At 43.3% G+C, this 18,925-nt stretch overlaps 1 protein-coding gene across 1 annotated transcript in view; it reads left to right on the top strand.

Moving 5' to 3' along the window:
* The window catches only part of SLAMF1 (signaling lymphocytic activation molecule family member 1), a 32,337-nt gene that overhangs the window by 3,042 nt on the left and 10,370 nt on the right, over window positions 1-18,925 (top strand). Inside the window, 10 exon segments of the mRNA XM_032608871.1 lie at window positions 5,376-5,404; window positions 5,406-5,468; window positions 5,470-5,512; window positions 5,515-5,630; window positions 5,632-5,706; window positions 5,708-5,723; window positions 7,721-7,836; window positions 7,838-8,001; window positions 8,265-8,272; window positions 16,717-16,815. Of these exon segments, the coding sequence (XP_032464762.1) occupies window positions 5,376-5,404; window positions 5,406-5,468; window positions 5,470-5,512; window positions 5,515-5,630; window positions 5,632-5,706; window positions 5,708-5,723; window positions 7,721-7,836; window positions 7,838-8,001; window positions 8,265-8,272; window positions 16,717-16,815 (729 nt within the window).

Below are 18,925 nucleotides of genomic sequence, written 5' to 3'. Positions count from 1 at the left end.
TTTATAAAAGAGGAAAAAGAGTCACAGAGCAGTTAGCAATTTCTCTTTAATCACCCAGCCTGACTCCTGAGGCCTGAATGAATGAAACTAGATAAGCTTATGTTTAGGGAGGAGGAGAATCCTAAAATTTGTTTCCAGGTCCCATGGTAAAAATTAGAATATGCTGTCTATAATTGAAGGACATGAGTTGATTTTAATTGAACTGAAATGAAGTATAGGAATTTTCAAAAGGTGAGAGAGGTTGACAAAACCAAAGAAGGGAGTGCAAGGCATATGGAGGTATTTGATCTGGAATTTGAAAAGTGGATAGAAACATCTTTCATCATGTAGCTTTCATTTAATTTTTTGTTAACTAGTTTGTTTATTGGAAGAGTATCACATGTATGTCTATAAAACTTCCACAGTGTAAAAGGGTACAGAATGGAGACAAATCTCCCTTCTATACCCCTCCCTACTGTTACCAGTTTCTTGCATGTCCTTTTAAATGTATACATCAGGTAGGTTGGATTTTTATATAATTTGAAAAGAGTACTCTAGATGAAGGCACAGATGCAGAGGTAAAGTGCTGTGAGTTTTCAGGGGGAACTGTAAGTGGCCTACTGCACCTGAAGCAGAGGTTTCATAGCTAAGGCACTTCTAGCTCCTCACCTGGCAAAGAGGGATAAGGGTCCCCTTCATCTCCCTACATAAACAACTCTTATGGATGTTATAAAGATAAAGGAGAGTACATTCAGATTTTGGAGAGAGAAGAAATTAGACTCTGTTTTGTCATTTGTTCATTCATTCATTCATCTCATTCAGTTTTTTCATTCTCTCGGGCAAAAAGGATTTATTGAGTTCCTACCATGTCCCAGGTGGGTATTAAGATTATAGCAGTGAACAAAACAGACACAGTCCCTACTCTTGGAAACTTATAACTGAATAAGGATGACAAGCATTGAACGAGAGTTAAAAATGTGTTGAGTGATATGAAAGGAGAGACGCAAAGTGAACTGGAAGCATATGGCAGAGAAACGGAACCTAAGCCGAGGGTCAAGGACAGAGGCCTGAAGGACAGAAGGAGTTAACCTGGCAAATAAAGAGCAGTGACAGGCTTTCAGGCTGGGGAACAGTGAGTGCAAATATTCTAAGATAGAAAGACTCAGCAGCATCAAGGAATGGGACTAGGAGGACAGCTGGTAGGACTCCTGTTTAAAAATGAGACTTATTAAAGACACATTATCTTTTCTTTGTAAGCCTAGATTTCCCATAAGAACTGTGAAGGCTCTGAGTCCTACCTGAAAGAAATGTTGTAGCAAGATGCCCAGTAACAGGGCTGGGCCAAAAAAATGTTATCGTTAGGTAGAATCCCATTTTGTGAAAAGTTTGGCTAAATGCTACTGATTTCAGGAAAATATCCACGGGCCCGTGTGAATCACTCTACTTTCTAAGTAGAATTGCCCTGGAAGGAAAGTGAGTTGGTGTTAACAGCTACAAATGTTTCCTCCAGACTCTCTTAGTAACCAGGGGCTGACTGAATCACAGACCAGCTGGAAAACACTCATCAAGCAGTAGGATGTTTCAGGAGCTGGGACTCTACTTGAAGTGTTTTATGAACCACTTTAAAGTCCCCACTTATTTTTCCACTCTTGCTTAGGTGACAATGAGTTCACGTACCCCTTGCAGACCTGACCACGCACACGCTTAGTTGTTACATCATCATTCTTTATGTGGGTTGTAACGTGTGAGGGTCTCTTCCTGATGAAGTTTTGATTCCACTCCCCATGACTGAGTCTGCCTAAACCACTCAGCCTTTTCTTCTCATCTGCCCTCTCTTTCTTTCCCTCTTCTTTTCTTTTTTCAAAAATTTTTTTCTTTGATTTTTTTTTTGACTACTTTCTGCCCCATCCTCTATTTCCTCTTCCCCCGACTCCCTTCCAATTCCAAGTTCTGAAAACAGCCATGGTGTAAAGAGTTTGTTGGGTTACAGGGACAGAAGGGGCACACAGGAGACATGGCAGGGTGGAGACTTATGGTCTATGAATGGGTATAATTTCCATTTCTTTTTTCTCTATATTAAAATGGATCCAAAAAAATCAACAGTATGATGGCGATTCTCAACCTTGATTTGAAGCCCAGACTCCTTTGAGAGATGACATTTATGGCTATGCCCCCAGACAAATGTACATATGCTTATTTCTACCGCTTTTGTACACAATTTCAGGGGGCCTATGTACCACATGATGTTTCTCCTTGCATGGATGGTTCTAGTTTTCTGTCATCCCTTTATTGGTAGAAGTTTAAGTTCAGGATCCAAGAGGTTACTCTCTTGGGTACTGTACCTACCACATTATCTGGACAGTCAGGCATCCATAAGTGTGGCTGGAAGGAATTCCAACATGCCCTGCAGTTTATCTTTATAAAAACAGCAACGCCAGCACCATGAACAGCAGGCCTTATGGAATCAATTGAGCAACAAGGGAGAGCACTCTGTTTCAAGAGTTGATGTATTGGCAATATGTAAAAGAGCAAATGCCTAATTGCCTTTCTCACTATTCCTTAATAATTATAAGTGTCAGGAATTCTCTGGCAGTCCAGTGGTTAGAACTCGGGGCTTTCGTTACCGGGGCCCAGAGTTCAATACCTGTTTGGGGAACTAAGATCCTGCAAGCTACATGGCATGGAAAAAGAAAAAAAATACTATGTGTCCACCACTCAAATCCTGATTTTTCTTTTTTCCCAACCTCTGAATCTCTAGTCTGATATCAGCTGGGCCCTTTACAGGATCTCAGAGCATGTTGGTATCAAGAACATCTGAATCAGTTTGCCCAAATTTCCAACATCCATCTTAACCACGAGTTATTGTGTCTTTTCTAGATGGCTGCACTACTTCGGCAGACAGTTTTATTGTACTCTTCTGACTTTCTTATCAACTAGAACAATTTGTGCTCTCTCTGACTCATGGGCTCCTTCTTTTACAAACATTAGCTTATGGTTAAGTTCAATTATTAAGTTCAGTCACATATTGGGCAGAGCTAAATAAGAGAGGTTTTAGTCAGGTAACATGGCTTTCAGCATTCATAAATTGAACAGATATTTATTTAAAGCCTACTATGTGCCAACCACAATTGTGAGTTCTAGGGACAAAACAGTGAACAAGATCAAATTCTTCCTCTTGAGAAGCTGGCATTCTAGTGTTAAAAAATAAAATGAATAATATGTACAGTATAACATCAGACAGTGATAAGCACAACAAGAAGGGATAGGATAGGATAGGCAGGGTAGTCAGAGAAGGTCTCTCAGAGAAGATGATTTTTTGAGCAGAAATCTAAAATAAAATGAGGGAATGAGCTCTTCAGATATGTACGGGAAGAGATTGCCAGAAAGAGAGAGAGAGAACAGCAAATGCAAAAGCTCTGAGATGAGAATGTTCTGGATGAGTTACAGACCAGCCGGAGTCAGTGTGGCCATAGTGCAGTGAGGACAGGAGAAGGAGTTGGAGAGGTACCAGGGATTGGGTTATTCAGTCTTTGAAGCAATAACAGGGACTATGGATTTTATTCTATGGGTGCTTAGAAAGCCCTGGAAGATTAAAAGCAGGAGAGAGACAAAATCTGATATAGTTCTAAAAGGTTACACTGTCCATTGCATGGATGCAGGGAGATTAGTTGGAAGACAATGGCAGGGCCAGGCTGGTGATGATGGTGGTTGAAAGTCCTGAGATGCCAGATATATTTTTAGGGCAGAGTCAACATGATTGCTGATAGATTGAATGTGGAGTATCAGAGGAAGAAAGGAGTCAAAGATGATTCCAGTGTTTTGACCTAGGAATTGTAATGTTTGCAGAAGGGGCTATAGAATCAAGAGTTCATTTGCTAAGTTTGAGATGCCCTTTAGACCTCCAAATACCAATACCAACCAGTGTAGGCAATTTGGAGTACTGTGAAGGGTTTGGGTAAGAGATATATCTCTGTAAGCATTCCAGAAACATGTAAAACTATGCAACTAGATAAGTGTGGCTGAGAAAGAGAAGAGGTCTGAGTACTGAGTCCTGGGATGCTCCAGTCTTTAAGAGCAGAAAGTTTCAGGCAAGGAGACTGAGAAAGGGCAGCCAGTGAAATAGGAAGAAAACCAGGAGAGTGTGTTGTTCCCCAGGCTAAATGAAGGCAGTGTTTCAAAGGGGGAATACGAACAATGCCAAGTGAAATCAAGATGAGAAAGCAAGGATGAAGATGGAGAAGTGACTTAGTATCATGGAATATACGGTGACCTTGACAAGAGTGGTTCCAATGAGTAGTAAGGAGAAGGCCTGTCTGGAGTGGGTACAAGGAAAAATAAGTCAGGAAATGGGGACAGAAGGTATAAACACACATTAAGGGACTTCGGGATAAAAGAAAACAGAGAAATGGGGAGGTGTCTGGGGATGGACCTGGCACCAGGGGAGAGGTTTTTAAGATGAGGGAAATTACATGTTGGTATGTTGTGTGTTAGTAAAAATAACCTACAACATACCATAACAATAACAAAGTTGATGACACAAGGGGTGGGGGAAGTTGCAGAAGCAAAGCCTTGAAGTGAGTGAGTGCTCCAGGAAAGAAGAGGTTAGCCTTATCTGGGAGGAGAGACCATCCATCCAAGTAGGTAGGTTGACTTGGTGGTAGAAACAAATGGAAGTCCTCTTTTGTTTCTTCTCCTTTTTCAGTGAAATGAGAAGCAGGGTCATCAACTGAGGTTGTGGGTTTTTTTTTTTTTTTTTGGTTGTTGTTGCCTCAGCTTTTTTGAAAAAGAGAAGTAAAATAATTTCTCACCCTTGACATTGTTAAATATCTTAGCTTTTTGGGGAGTTAGGATTCCCCAGTTTGAATATGAGGCTCATCTCCTCCTGGACTCCACATCCCTCAGACTTTTCTCTTTCCTCCTCATCTGAAATGATGCTTCTTAACCTTGGTCTCTTGGGCTCACAAGCTCAGAATTAGTTTCAGTTATCTCATTCTTCATGCTATATATCCAATGGTGATGGGAAGTCTGGCTGAGGAGTTAATCCAGTTACTAGTTATATGACTTTAGGCAAGTCATTTAACTTCTCTATGCCTTAGGTGCCTTAACTGTAAATCTGAGTTGATAGAATTCCCTCCTAGATCAAAGAAACCCAGAGTCCTAATTAGTCTATACAGCTCTATCATAAGTGATTTTAAGATTTCCACTGCAATTTTTGAATACTGAGAATATAGTGGGATCCTCACGACAGTCCTTATAAACTACTAAGGACCTGGCAACCCCAGGGATTGGCCAAGAGGAAGAGGGAGACCATCCAGTCTATTATTCCTGATCCACAGACAGGATGTGAGTCTCAAAGGCTTCCATAATAAGGGACTTCATTCTCCTTCCTCCTGCAGGTGAGGGCTCAACGAATTGCCCCAGTGATGATCCTTGGGCGGCTGGGAAGCAGTGTGCGGCTGCCCCTGACATCTGACGGGATAAGTAAGAGCAATGAATAAGAGTATTCACATCCTTGTCACAATGGCAGAATCACCCGGAGACACACCAAGAAGAACATAGTGTCTCTGGATCTGCGGAAAGGTGACTCTCCAACGACCATCTGGAGAATGGCTATGAGTTTCATCCAGAAAAACCTGAGCCTGAGGATCCTGAAAAAGCAGGAAGGAGGACGAGGGCTGGTACTTTATGAGCCTGGAGGAAAACATTTCAGTCCAGCAATTTTGCCTGGCAGCTGAAGCTCTATGGTAATGACGGTAAGCTTGCCCCACAGTCCCCCACTGTGAAAGGACGAGATAGTTCCTTGCCTAGGAATTTAGGCCTCTCTCAGAAGCAAAGGGTATTCAGAGTTGAAGCAACTTGAAAGACATCTCAGTCCAGGGGCAAACGTCCTTCAGGAAGAAGTTTTAGAAGTTCACACATCTTTTTTTCATCCAAATTGCACGTTTAGTGATAGCTGATATAGCACAAGGTTACCTTTAACCCCATTGTTCTTGGGGCTCCAGGCCCTCTTGCCTACAGCCCCTCTGCCTGTTGACAAGAGGGCCTGGAGCCCCAAGAGTCTCAATTTACAAATTAAGATTTTATTTGAAAAAAGGTGTTTTTTTAATTAAAAAAATTTTTGAATACCACTGATCAAGCTCAATCTCACTTTCATAGATGAGGACACTGAAATCTAGAGATAAGTGGTTTGCACGTTCCTACTCACAATCTGCGTAGGTGGGTTCGCTGCAGTAGGAGTCCTGGGAGAAGGAGGGCTGAATTCAGCCCCACACATCACTCACCAAGCCCCGCATCCTGACAGAGGATTGCATCTACCTGGTGGAAGAGGCATATTTTTTCTCATTTAAACAAATGCTCTGATTATAAAATTGCTTAGTTGCAGAACTTAAACTAGAACGTAGGCCCACCTAAATCTAAGGCCAGTGCATTTTTGAGCCGCTTTAACTGCCAGCCCCTCTTGAACACACCCAGAGTTTGTCTCTTAAGTCCCAAGGCTCCCTTGAATTCCCAGGGATCCTGGCAGCCATGCGGGCTACCCTGCTTCTTCAACAGTGAGTTTCTTATCTCTGAGGATGGGACAGGAGCCCCAAACAGCCAACATTTCTTTAAAATCCTCAGGTACCGACAAGAGAGACAGAAATACCCTCCCTGCCCTTCCCCTGGCCCTAGCATTCCCTTCCCTCCAAACGGTGTATGCAGAATTCCCACAGCCCTCCACCAGGTATCAGGGTGTCCTGATCATTCCAATAGTGTTCCCGGGGCAAGGCTGCCATGAGCACAAAGATTACACATGCATTTTCTAGAACAATTCACTGCCTTTTGTCACGTCTTGTCTTTTATGTTCAAATTCTTACCTTAGAAAATATGGTTCCTGCAACCATGGTGTTCTTCTCAAGTCAAAGAGTCTGGATCTTGGAGTCAGAAAGACGTAGTTTCAGAGTCTCAGTTTGGGCTGTTAGAAGCTGAGTGGCATTATGTAAGGACACTCTACCTCTCTGGGTCTCAGTTTCCTCCATTTATAAAAATGGGAATTAATTATAACTAGGTTCATAATTGGTGAGAAAGTTGTTGAAAAGATTAAAAATATTACAAATGTGAAATTCTAGCAATTATGCCTGTCCTATATATGTGCTGAAGAAATAAGAACTTTCCCTTTTACTCTGTCTAATTTCACAGCATTAGAGTGAGATAAGTTGGTGAGGCGCTGTGGCTATCCCAATTTCAGACACACCTAAAGCACTTGCGATAACAACACACACACACACACACACACACACACACAACATACACACACAGAGTATTAGATGAAGATCTCACCAGTAAAAAGTCATTCTTTTCGATTCTGGAAAGGTAATAATTTTAGCCAAGGACAGTTAAAACCCATGGGGGAGTTAGCTGACAGCAACTCCACAGATAGAATACAGGAGAGCAACCTAGATGAGAACAACAGAAAGGCAAGGGGAGCCCTAACAGTAACTGGTTGGGGGGGAACTAAAAGACAATTGTTTTTCTTCTCTATTGTATCTCAAGGTGATCCTGGAAAGAAGTATGCGGGAGGGGCACATGAGAGAGGGATGGTCGAGCAGTAGGTCCCCACAGAAATAAATCAACACTACAGATCCACGGGGTTGGGGGCGGGGGGAAGGACGCCATTAGTTTCATTTTCTTCTAACAAGAAGGTTAGTCAGCATTCCAGAGGATTCATTCCAGTGATGGCTGTCCTTCCTCCTCCTCCTGACAGAGCAGGTCTCCACTCCGGAAATTAAGGTTTTGAATTCACAGCAAGGGAAGAACGGGAACTGTAGCCTGATCTGGCCTGCAATGGTGGAGAAGGGGGACCATGTAGCTTACAACTGGAGGTGAGGAGGCGGGCGCCCCCCTGCTGAGCCCCACCAAGAACTCCCACCTCCTGTATCTCACCCTTGGCCCTCAGGATGCCAACAACATCTACGTTTGCACCGTGAGCAACCCCATCAGCAATGGCTCTCAGACCTTCATCCCGTGGTCCAGATGCAGGCCTCGGTTTCCTCAGGTGAGTGCCCTTGTGGCGGCTAGTGTGCCACATTAACGATATGGGCTCAGTCCCCACCTGGACCAATTGCTCTTCTTCCATAGCCATGGTCTTCACCTTGGGAACAACACTTTATATTTTCTCTATAGTTTGTAAAAGCCTCCCATGTGCATTCAGTGCGTGGTTACTGTTCATAATGACCAGGGTGGCATTATGCTCAGTTCAGAGTTGAGGAAAACCAATGAGAAACGATGGAGCCAGACCCAGAGCCCAGGTCCTCAAGTTATGATCCTTCCTCTCCCCTCCTGCCGTGGCACCAACCTGAAAAGGCTGGCCGGGTGAGGGAGTGCAGGTGGCAGGTCCTGACTCCCAAGTCCATGCTCTACCAATGGTGGGGTGGTTCTACACCATCAATAAGGATTTATCAATCTATTTATCTATTTATCAATTTATCAATTTATCAATCACCTATGCTGTAGAAAATTGGGAATAGATATAACATGCTTGCTCTCCGTCAACATGTTTATAAAGATAAGACATGAAACATGTGCTCAATAATGAAAAGCAGGATGTAATAAAGGGCCACATTTCATGAAATGTACTGTGAATCCCATAGCAGGTCAGAGGGCCAGGGTAGTCAGTTCTCTGACTAAGACCTAGACTGTGAAGTCTGGGAAAATGATAAGTCATAGAGCACTTTATTATTGGCAAAGCGCTTTCAACTGTATGATCTCGTTTGATCCTCACAATGGTCTTATCAGATAAATGTTGTCATCATCTTCATTTCACAAATTAGGAAGTTTAAGCTCATAGCATGTAAGTACCCTCCTCAAGTTTCTTCAGCTTATAGATGGTAGAGTCAGCACCTAAACCTAGATCTTCTGACTGATCTTTCTCTGGAAAGATAAAGCATCGTTATTCTGTTATCAAAAGGAACGAAGGGCTGATTAAGTAAGCTCAACTAACCACTTGAGATTGGAAACAGGATAGACCACTGAGCCTTTTCATTAATCGATCTTGTGTCCATGCCTCAGGTAGGCTCAGGGACAAAAGAACCAGGGTGCTGGCCCTGCAAGGTATTACCTGTGCTCTGACATTCTTCCCTCTGCAACCACTGGGGGGAAACAAGAGTCATTCCAAGGGGACTCCTGCCCACAGTAGACTTGGTGTATATGTGGAGGGCTTTTCCAGATGACCAAGGATCCAGGGACAGGGGAATGCAGCCAGGTCATGCCCTTCAGCATAGCATGTCCAGTCAGCGACTCCCCTGAGGTATTCCAGAGGGACTGCTGGGAAAATCTACCTGGTCTCTTCATCTGAGAGCTCGTTGGTGAGCCTAACCAACTGCCTGTTTCCTCCCCCAGCCATTCATGGCAGAGTTGGCCACCTGTCCACCCACTCAGTGTGTCTGTCTGCTTGCCCACCTTGCACACAAGCCACATTCACAGGCTCCTCCCCCAGTTCAGACCTCTCTCTCTGCCCACAGCTATTCAGAATGTGCCGGTGGGATCAAGAAAGCAGTCTTGCATGAGTGCGGAGTTTAAAGAATGTGGCCCCAGTTGTCCTAGATCCAATATTACCCTTTTTACTCACAAGGATAAGCCACTTAACCTGTCTAAGACTTAGATTCTTCATCTAAAATACTAACGGCTGAAAGGTCTTAATTGTTTACTATGTGTCAGTATGTGGCATCTCATTTAATCCTCCCAGCAACCAAATAGTATTAGTATCCCCACCTTACAGATGAGGAAACAAAGATATGGAAAGGTCACACACAGAGCAAGGGGCAGAGCTGAGTTGTCTGATTCTGAAATCCTCATAGGTACTAGTGGAACAGATAATACACTTTTTAAATGCCTTATAAATCATAATAAAAATGTGTGTATTTCCCTCAAGGCTGAGGAAGTAGTAGCCCTTACCCCTGCACAGCCTTCTCTGGTCATAGCAACCCTCTTAGAGTAAAGACAGGGCACCAAATGTTTTACCCTGACCCACCTCAGAAAAGAGGAATAATTCTCTTCATGCTGCTCAGTATAGTTTAATGAGAATTTAATCAATGTTTTCCAAAGTTTTGGCCATAAAGCTTCGCCTAGGGGCACTTAGCTCAGGACATTCTTAAGAAACATATAGGGACTCCCTGGTGGCGCAGTGGTTAAGAATCTGCCTGCTAAAGCAGGTGATACGGGTTCAAGCCCTGGTCTGGGAAGATCCCACATGCTGCGGAGCAACTAAGCCCATGCGCCACAACTACTGAAGCCCGCGTGCCTAGAGCCTGTGCTCCGCAACAAGAGAAGTCACCGCAATGAGAAGCCCGCGCACCGCAACAAAGAGTAGCCCCCGCTCGCCACAACTAGAGAAAACCTGAGCACAGCAACGAAGACCCAACGCAGTCAAAAATAAATAAATTAATAAATTAATTTTTTTCAAAAAGAAAGAAACATGTAAAGGTACTTCCCTGGTGGTCCAGTGGTTAAGACTCTGTGCTTCCACTGCAGGAGGCGCGAGTTCGATCCCTGATCAGGGAACTAAGATCCCGCATGCCGTGCAGTGCAGCCAAAACTAAAAAAAAAAAAAAAATGCTCTTACGCATCTAAGCCACTTTGAGGACCAAGTATGCCCTAGTGTGACCAGATTTACTGGGTATGGAGCAGGCTTTTGTGAGATGGGGAAGGAAAAGAAGAAGCGGAAACATGGCACCATGGGAAAGCCCTGTCAGGACCTCAGCTCAGGCATTAAGACAAATACCCAGCAGCCACTGCACTTTCTTGGGCCTCTGTTTCATTACACGTGAAATGAAAATGGTGAACTAGTGACATTCTTTCCAGAGTAAATATTCTATGATTCAGTTTGTATGTACCTGAATAAGAAATGCTAATAAAGCGTTACCAAGGTATATTAGTTTGCTAGGGGTGTTGTAAAAAGCTTCCATAAACTGAGTGGCTTATATAACCAAAATTTATTGTCTCACATTTCTGGAGGCTAGAAGTCCAAAAGTAAGGTGTCGGCAGGGTTGGTTCCTTCTGAGGGCTGTGAGAGAAGGATCTGTTCTAGGCCTCTCTCCTTGGCTTGGAGATAGCTGTCTTCTCCTTATGTCTCTTCACGTTGTCTTCCCTCTGTGTGTATATCTGTCCAAATTTCCCCTTATTATAATGACACCAGTCATGTTAGATTAGGACCCACCTGTACTTAGTTTGCTAGGGTTGCCATAACAGAATACCAAAGACAAAGTGGCTTAAATAACAGAAATTTATTTTCACAAGTTCTGGAGGCTAGAAGTCCAAGATCAAAGTGCCGGCAGGGTTGAGTTTTTCCTGAGGGCTCTCTCGTTGGCTTGTAGATGTCTACCTTCTTGCTGTGTCTTCACACAGTCTTTCCTCTGGGCATGCTCATCCGTAGTGTCTCTTTGCGTGTCCAGATTTCTTCTTCTTATAAGGACACCAGTAAGACTAAATTTGGGTTCACCCTAATGACCTCATTTTAACTTGATTACCTCTGTAAAGACCCAGTCTCCAAATAAGGTCACATTCTAAGGACTTCAACATATGAATTTTGGGGGAAACACATTCAACCCGTAACACAAGTAAAGATCCCCTCCCCTGCCTCCAGGCATGGGGAACCACAGCATGTCAGAAACAAATCACACAGCTAGTTTGTGGCATGCCGTTCACAGTAAACCAGGTTGCCTAAATACGGAAAACAGAGTTTTGTTAGTTCATTGGTTTGTGTTTGCAAATGAATGTCACTAATTTTTAAAATACTGTGCTTAGTTAGACAAAACATTTACTGAGGCTCTACTACGTTCCAACATTGTGTTCGGTGCTGAGAACACAAAGACAAAAAAAGACACAGTCCTTGCCCTTAAGGAAGGAATAGTTCTAAAAATAACTAATTATCCCAGGTCTGGTAATGCAACAGGTGCAAAACAGAAGTACATGCAAGTTAAGCAAGAGGAGGGAATGATTGACACTGTCTCAGGGAATCAGAAAGAGCATCACAGAGGATGTGACATAAACAAAGTTCTGAAGAACAAGTAGGAATTACCCAAGCAGATAAAAGAAAGACACTCCAGGAAAAGGCAAAGGCAGATATAACTGGGTCTTGTTCTGTATTATCCTATAGTATCCTGATGGGAACTAATAGATAGTTTTAGGTAGAGGAGTAACACGATCAGCTTTGCATTTCAGAGAGAAAATTCAGTGGTGTGGAGAATAGATTGGGGTGGGGAAGAGGCAGAAGAAAGAGAAACTAGTTATGAGGCGGGCCCATTATTTCAGTCACCCATCAAGGGATGATGAGACCTGAACCAGAGCAGTGGCTGTTTGTTTAACAAAGACTCCATTCAAGGGAAAACCCAGCCTTGGGCAGAAGTGGTGGGGTGTGAGGGTTTATTAGAGGTCACTTCACCATCTATAATGAGGACAGTGATTTTAAGATATTTTTCACTTTCATTAATGAAAAACTCAAAGTGGTTAATGATGTGATGAGAGCAAATGAGACATGATGTCAGCACTGCTTCTCATCAGGACTCAAACTGAACAGCAAAAGCGTTCCTCAAAATCTTTTCTTTCTTTTTAAAGGTAAATCTCTTTGTATTTTATTTATTTATTCACTCATTTTTTGGCCACACTGCATGGCTTGTGGGATCCTAGTTCTCCAACCAGGGATGGAACTAGGGCCCCCTGCAGTTGGAAGCGTGGAATCTTAACAACTGGACTGCCAGGGAATTCCCTGTTCCTCAAAATCTTTTCTTTCTAACAACTGTCTAGGCTCTCCATCACATATAAACCTTTGTTCCAACTGTTATCTCAGTGTTTTACAGCAAGAAACACCTTCATGTCTATTGTTATGATGCCTCTTTACTGCAAAGTCCATTTCCAAGGGTGCTACCAAGCATTCTCCCAGGTCATGTAGCGCGTGTCGATGTGGGTCGGCACTGGACAGTGTGTGACATGCTGCCGTCCTTCATGACCATGTTCTGAAATAGTTCTCTCTGTGCAAGAATGAGTAATACTAAACCTTAAATTGCCCAACTCAAAGGGAATACCCCTGGAAGCTCATCTTGAAAAGAGGACCCCTTTCTGCGGATTAGCAAAAAGTTGGCTCAGCAAGTCTGGGTTAGCTCAGTGGAAGGAAAGAAAAGCTGACACCTGCCAGTATGTTCTGGGGGCTCCCCCTTTCTAACAAGGCCATTTCATCAAAAGGGTGCTCCCATTGTTACAGAGTCACCTAGCTGTTCCATGCACAGAGCAGGTCCTTCTCCCTGGTACTCCCGATCCAGGAAGCATGGCAACAATCTTGGAAGGATGGAACCTGGACACTTCTCATGGACCAGAGCCTTGTCACGTGGCCACACCTGCTACACAGGACGCTGAGAAATGTAATCCTTAGTTGGGCAGCCATGTGACTGGACAAGACTTGCATTGTCGTGGGAGAATGAAAATGCCCCTGGAGGCACACCTAGTAGCCCCTGCAACACAGTGCTAGGTAGGATAGGCAGTTGTAAGGGATTTTTCTGGAAGCTGTGAACTCTGTAATAATTTTTACCTCGATGGTCCCAGATCTTAAATTAGTGTATGGTATGGTTTAGGACCACCCTTCCCCCACTAACAATTCTGAGAGGAAACTTCCACCAACAAAAAGATGTCTCTCGAAGATGGTTGACTCTTCAAGTTGATGTGCTCCAGGCAGGCGGCCTTTCTGACAGAACCACATGAAAGGCAGGAAAGAGATCTGGCACTCTCAGACGGTTACGTTAGCATCTCAGTAACTCCTGGGGTGAGCTACATTTGTTTCTCAGATTCTTTTTATTTTCTTCTTTACCTGCCTTAAAGAATAAAGGTTTGGGGACTTGAGAGAGAGGAGCTTTTGTGTTTCTGTGGCAGCAGACTTTCAGAGATAAAAAAGGCCCTTCAGCATTTTCCTTGGATGCATGTCTATGTGCCAAGTTATCAGGTTTAAACCACAGCCAATCTAATAGAAGACCAGGGGTGGAGACTTGTGCAAAGAACTCTTCATAAAATGTCCTGGAGTTCTCAACCAGCCTGCTCAGCTACCTCTAAGAGGCTCCAGGGGAGAAAAAGTCCCAAACCTCCTGTTTAAGAATGTTAAGATAACATTTTTTTGTGGACGAAGAATGGGACCTGTGGACTCCAGAACAATATTGGCCTGATTTTCGAGCATTGCCATCCTGAGGGGCCTCACTACATGACTGAGCAAAAAGAAGGAGAGCTGGAGATTCTACCACAGGAAATGGTGGTTTGAAATAGGAGCACAGATGGTGCTGAGAGCAGAGTTGCACACCTTCTTCCTGGTTCCATTTTGTTATAATAAAACACATGCCAAATAGGTCATTGCTTGTTCCCTTCTACTCCTGCCTTGGGCCATTCAGAAGGTGACTCTGCATTCCTTCCCAGACTTTCTCATACTTAGTGCTCTGATAATTCTTAGCAAAAGGGACATGACAGAATTCTCCAAGCTTCATTCTATTGCCTCTAAATTAACTTAGTCCATCACAGTTATATTGAGTGCCCTCCTGCCCTACCCTGTGTCATGTGGAAAGGGTAATGCATATGAAGCGTAAGGTACAGCATCTACCTTCAAGGAGTTTACAATCTAGATAGGACTCAGAGGCTACTAGGTAGAAAAACATGATCATATTAAGGAAACTACTACTAGAATTCCTCTTTGGAAGGCAACAGAGTTTGTTTAGGATAGTAGCTTCATAAATGCTAGACTGCAGAAGGTGAGACCCCTCCCCCTAAGAATCCAGCTGTAGGTTAGATAGTTCTGTATTATAATGGGGGAAAATGTTGCTTGTGCAGATATAGGAAGAGAAAGAGAGGGTCTGAGCCTGTCAGAGGGTGGGAAGCTGCCTGGTTCATGATGGAATCTGCTCCTTGTGACCTTTCAAATCTACACTAGAGGATTTGAACCCACAAAATTCTTAGTGTAGGTTTTTTGGTTTTGTTTTGTTTTGTTTTTTGTAGAAACTGATGAAGGCACTGTACCTTGCACCCAGGACAGCTGAGACTAGAACAAGTAGAGCTGCAGGAGAGAAAACCCGGAGGACCATGAGGAAGTTATTCCCAGAAATTACAGGAATCATGGGCGGCCTGACCCCACCAAGCTGTAAAAGTAGCATTTTGTCCATATTTACCCAAATTCCTGACAGCCTAGAGTCTCTGACATTTAGTTTCCATTTACATATCATAATTGAATGAGAGCACCAAAAAGATGATCACCAAGTGTAGAAATATTTGGACCTGGTAGACAGATAGAGAAATTAAGTCATAAGCAAATGACATGATGTTCGGTGAGATTCCCTGGGATGACGATGTGTGAAAAGCCTAGAAAGAAAAAGAGAATATTTTCAAACCCAGGAGGCAACCTCCGGTTATCTGTCAGGCTGAAGGCCCACTTGGATCTTGGTGGGGTGCGTTTTCATCAATTTGTTGAGACTTCAGTCTGTATATTTGGTTAACTCTGTAAACATCTGAATTGTGTCTGCAAGCACTCTACCCCTTTGTACCCTACCTATTTCTTCCTTTCAGTTTCTTCCCAGCAAATCCATCATAAGTTCAACAACAAGCAGGCTGATTCCACAACCATCCTTATAAGTTACCTTTACACATTAATGTTACCTCCTGGTATTTAGAAGGTACATGCTATTACTTAGAACCCTAGTGGTGCGTCGGGTTGTCCCTCACCGTTAATTATCCTGGTGTATCTTACCCCAAGCCCATAAGTCTCCCTGACTCTCCAAGAAGTCTGTCTTCAGTATTCAGCCATGTTTCTCCTCCTAGACCAACCTCTAGTTCTTGAGGATCTCTGTGCCAGCTTCCTTATCCATAAAATGGGAGTAAGAAGAGTATCTACCTCATAGGATTTTTGTGAGGATTAAATACATTACTAACAAGATACACTTAAAAAAAATGCCTGGCCCATTGTAAATGCTCAATAGTTGTCTGTTATTATCTTATTGAGCTAAACGTCTTATTTACTGGGGTAAGAGGTCTCGTCCACTGTTTTCCAAAGTGCTGCTCCTGGTTCAGAAGGATTTGGTAAAGGGAGCAAAGAAGAAAAAATGAAAATTGACTCTCTGATTTTTAGCCTGGGTGATGTACTCTAGTGCTAATATTAAACACAGGACTGATTCAGAGTAAAACTACATGCCTTTCTTTCAGTTCAGGTCTAGTGGGTTCAATACAGTTATTTGCATGGAAGGACAATAATAGCACTACTATGTTTATTTTTAAAAAAACATAAGTAGATCCTCCTTCCTCCCAGTGTCTCATGAGAATGGTGTGGGAGTATGGGAACAGCACATGCAGCCATCATGCTCTTTCTACCAAAATGGATACAGGACACATTAGAAATTTAAAAACAGAGAAACTGAGCAGAGAAGTTGACTTAGAAAAAACAAAGATAAGTTTAATTTTAGTCATGTGGTAGACTGTCTAAAGTGAAGTGAAAAATAGAACATTTGAATAGAAGAATATTTAAAGAAATTAGGAGTATGAAAGTCAAAAGTAGTGAGAGAAATCGGGATAAGAAAACAGATCTGGAACTCTTCAGTGATCTAAAGCTGATCTCTAAAACCATAAGATCGAATGTCTCCCTTGAGGAAGAATGTAGACAGAAAACATGAGGCTAGGTCTCCCCACTTCTGCATGGGATGTTTTTAAACTCACAGCACTTTTGAGACTGCCCTTTGACTTTTTTTTCAGAATCAAGACAATGGGCACTGTATGCTGGGCTCTTCTTAGGGGTCATCGTTGGTGTCATCATGATTCTGCAAGTAGTGATACTACTGTTGAGAAGAAGAGGTAGGTGACAATAGATTCTTATCAGACTCCCTGTGGCAAGCAGGGGACCTCTCCCCACAAGCCCTTGCTCTCACCACTGTGGCTTTCTGCAGGCAACGCCTTTGCAAAAACACTACATAAACATATCCTGGGACCTTGTTCAATTTAGTTTCATTCAACATGTCTTGCTTGATCCCGCCACACTAGGCTGTGGGGATAAAAAGATAGATGAACCACAGGTATTTCATATGGGAGACATGACACAGATAATTTAAATTCAGTATATATGACTAACACTGCAGCAGAGGTGCGTACAGGATGCTGAAGGGATCCAGATAAGAAGCTTAAAATATTCACTAGGAGCAGAATACAGAGGACCCTTGAATCTTGTTCAACAGAAAAGTTATAACTACTGACTAATAATAAAAAGGATGCTTTTACCCAAGGGTTGAAACCTTTCTATAATTTCTTTTTTTTAATTAATTATTTTGTTTATTTTTGGCTCCGTTGGGTCTTCGTTGCTGTGCACACGGGCTTTCTCCAGTTGCGGCGAGCGAGGGTTACTCTTCGTTGCGATGTGCGGGCTCCTTATTGCGGTGGCTTTTCTTGTTGTGGAGCACAGGCTCTAGGCGTGTGGACTTCAGTAGCTGTGGCTCGCGGGCTGTAGAGTGCAGGCTCAATAGTTGTGGCATGCAGCCTTAGTTGCTCCACGACATGTGGGATCTTCCCAGACCAGGGCTCGAACCCATGTCCCCTGCCTTGGCGGACGGATTCTTAACCACTGTGCCACCAGGGAAGTCCCTATAATTTCTTTTTATGCTTACAATATCCCTCTGAGAAAAGGAGGGTAGAGTTGTTTCTATGTGACTTAGCAATGGGGTAACCAAGGCACAAAGAGGCTGACTCCTGCAAAGTCACCCAGCTGATTGGTGAGGGAATCAGAACTGCAACTATGTGTCCCAACTACCAGGGCGTGTTCCTCTATGAAGGCCCACAGCTTATCAGAAGACAGCAGAGAGAACACACTTTACTACCATTTTAGCACAAATTCTGACTCACCTTGGACAAGTGTGAAATTCATGAGGTCACTTAAAGCCAAACTAAATAGTTATGGAAAGTTACCCAGGGTAGACTGAAACCATTAGGGCCCAATTACTCCCTTGCAGTTTCAATGCCTAGAGTTAGTATCTCCTGGCCTCCCCTCCAAGTTGTCCTATTATTCAATATCCTGGGCAGTGTGCTCCCCTCAGCCACACTACCCACCACCCACTCACATTAGCATCAGAAGGTCCTGCCCCACGATCAGGACAGATCCCTGGGCTGGTCTTCCCATGGGGAGGATAGAACTTGATCCTCACACCACAGATCTGATGGCCGATCTCATTCTCAAGTAGATCAGTGTTCTCCACATATAACCTTCTTGGAAAAGCCCTGTCTCAGCACTCTGATGTTGGTTTTGCTTATGTAAAAAAATCTAGGTCATAGCAAGCCACCTACTTTGTCTCATTTCCTCCATTAAAGAGGTAGCTGGGGAGGAGTGGGGGGAGTGCGGCAATGCAGACAGAAATCACGATGAGAGTCTATGGGGATGGGCCAGGGCAGCCATATTTGTCTTAGACAATAAGGAAGCAGTGAAATACCAGCGATGAGAAAACTGAGATTAACATACCTGCATTCACCCAGCTAGTGAAGGTCCTGGGATCCTAACCTGCACTCTTTCCTCTACTACATCCTGCTCATCACATGGTTGTCTCTGAAGGGAATAGCGCTCCCCACCCCACTACAATTCTTTACTACTTTTCCCAAACACGTACCCATCCTTGTTTCTAATCACCGTGTATTCCTTGTAAGCCAGGAACATACAAAACCCCGCCTTAAGTCTGTGGGAAAAGCTTATACTTAATTGCTGTACCCCCATAAGACTTTGCTCAAGAGATTCTGTTGCCAACTTCTATTGGTGTCACCTCCAGAATGCAGCCTGACTCTGAAGGTTTTCAGATGGACTCTCTGGAAATTTCGTGTCCAGGAGACACACTAGATAAGAACATAGATTTTTAGCATTCAAATGCAGACTTTGCCACTGACAAGCTCTGTGATCAAACGAAAGGCAAACAAATCTGTAAAATGGGGA

Source organism: Phocoena sinus, chromosome 1 (genome assembly GCF_008692025.1).
Source record: "Phocoena sinus isolate mPhoSin1 chromosome 1, mPhoSin1.pri, whole genome shotgun sequence".
NCBI lineage: Eukaryota > Metazoa > Chordata > Mammalia > Artiodactyla > Phocoenidae > Phocoena > Phocoena sinus.
The sequence above is the reverse complement of the archived record's forward strand: the minus strand, read 5'-3'. Positions and strand labels throughout refer to the sequence as shown.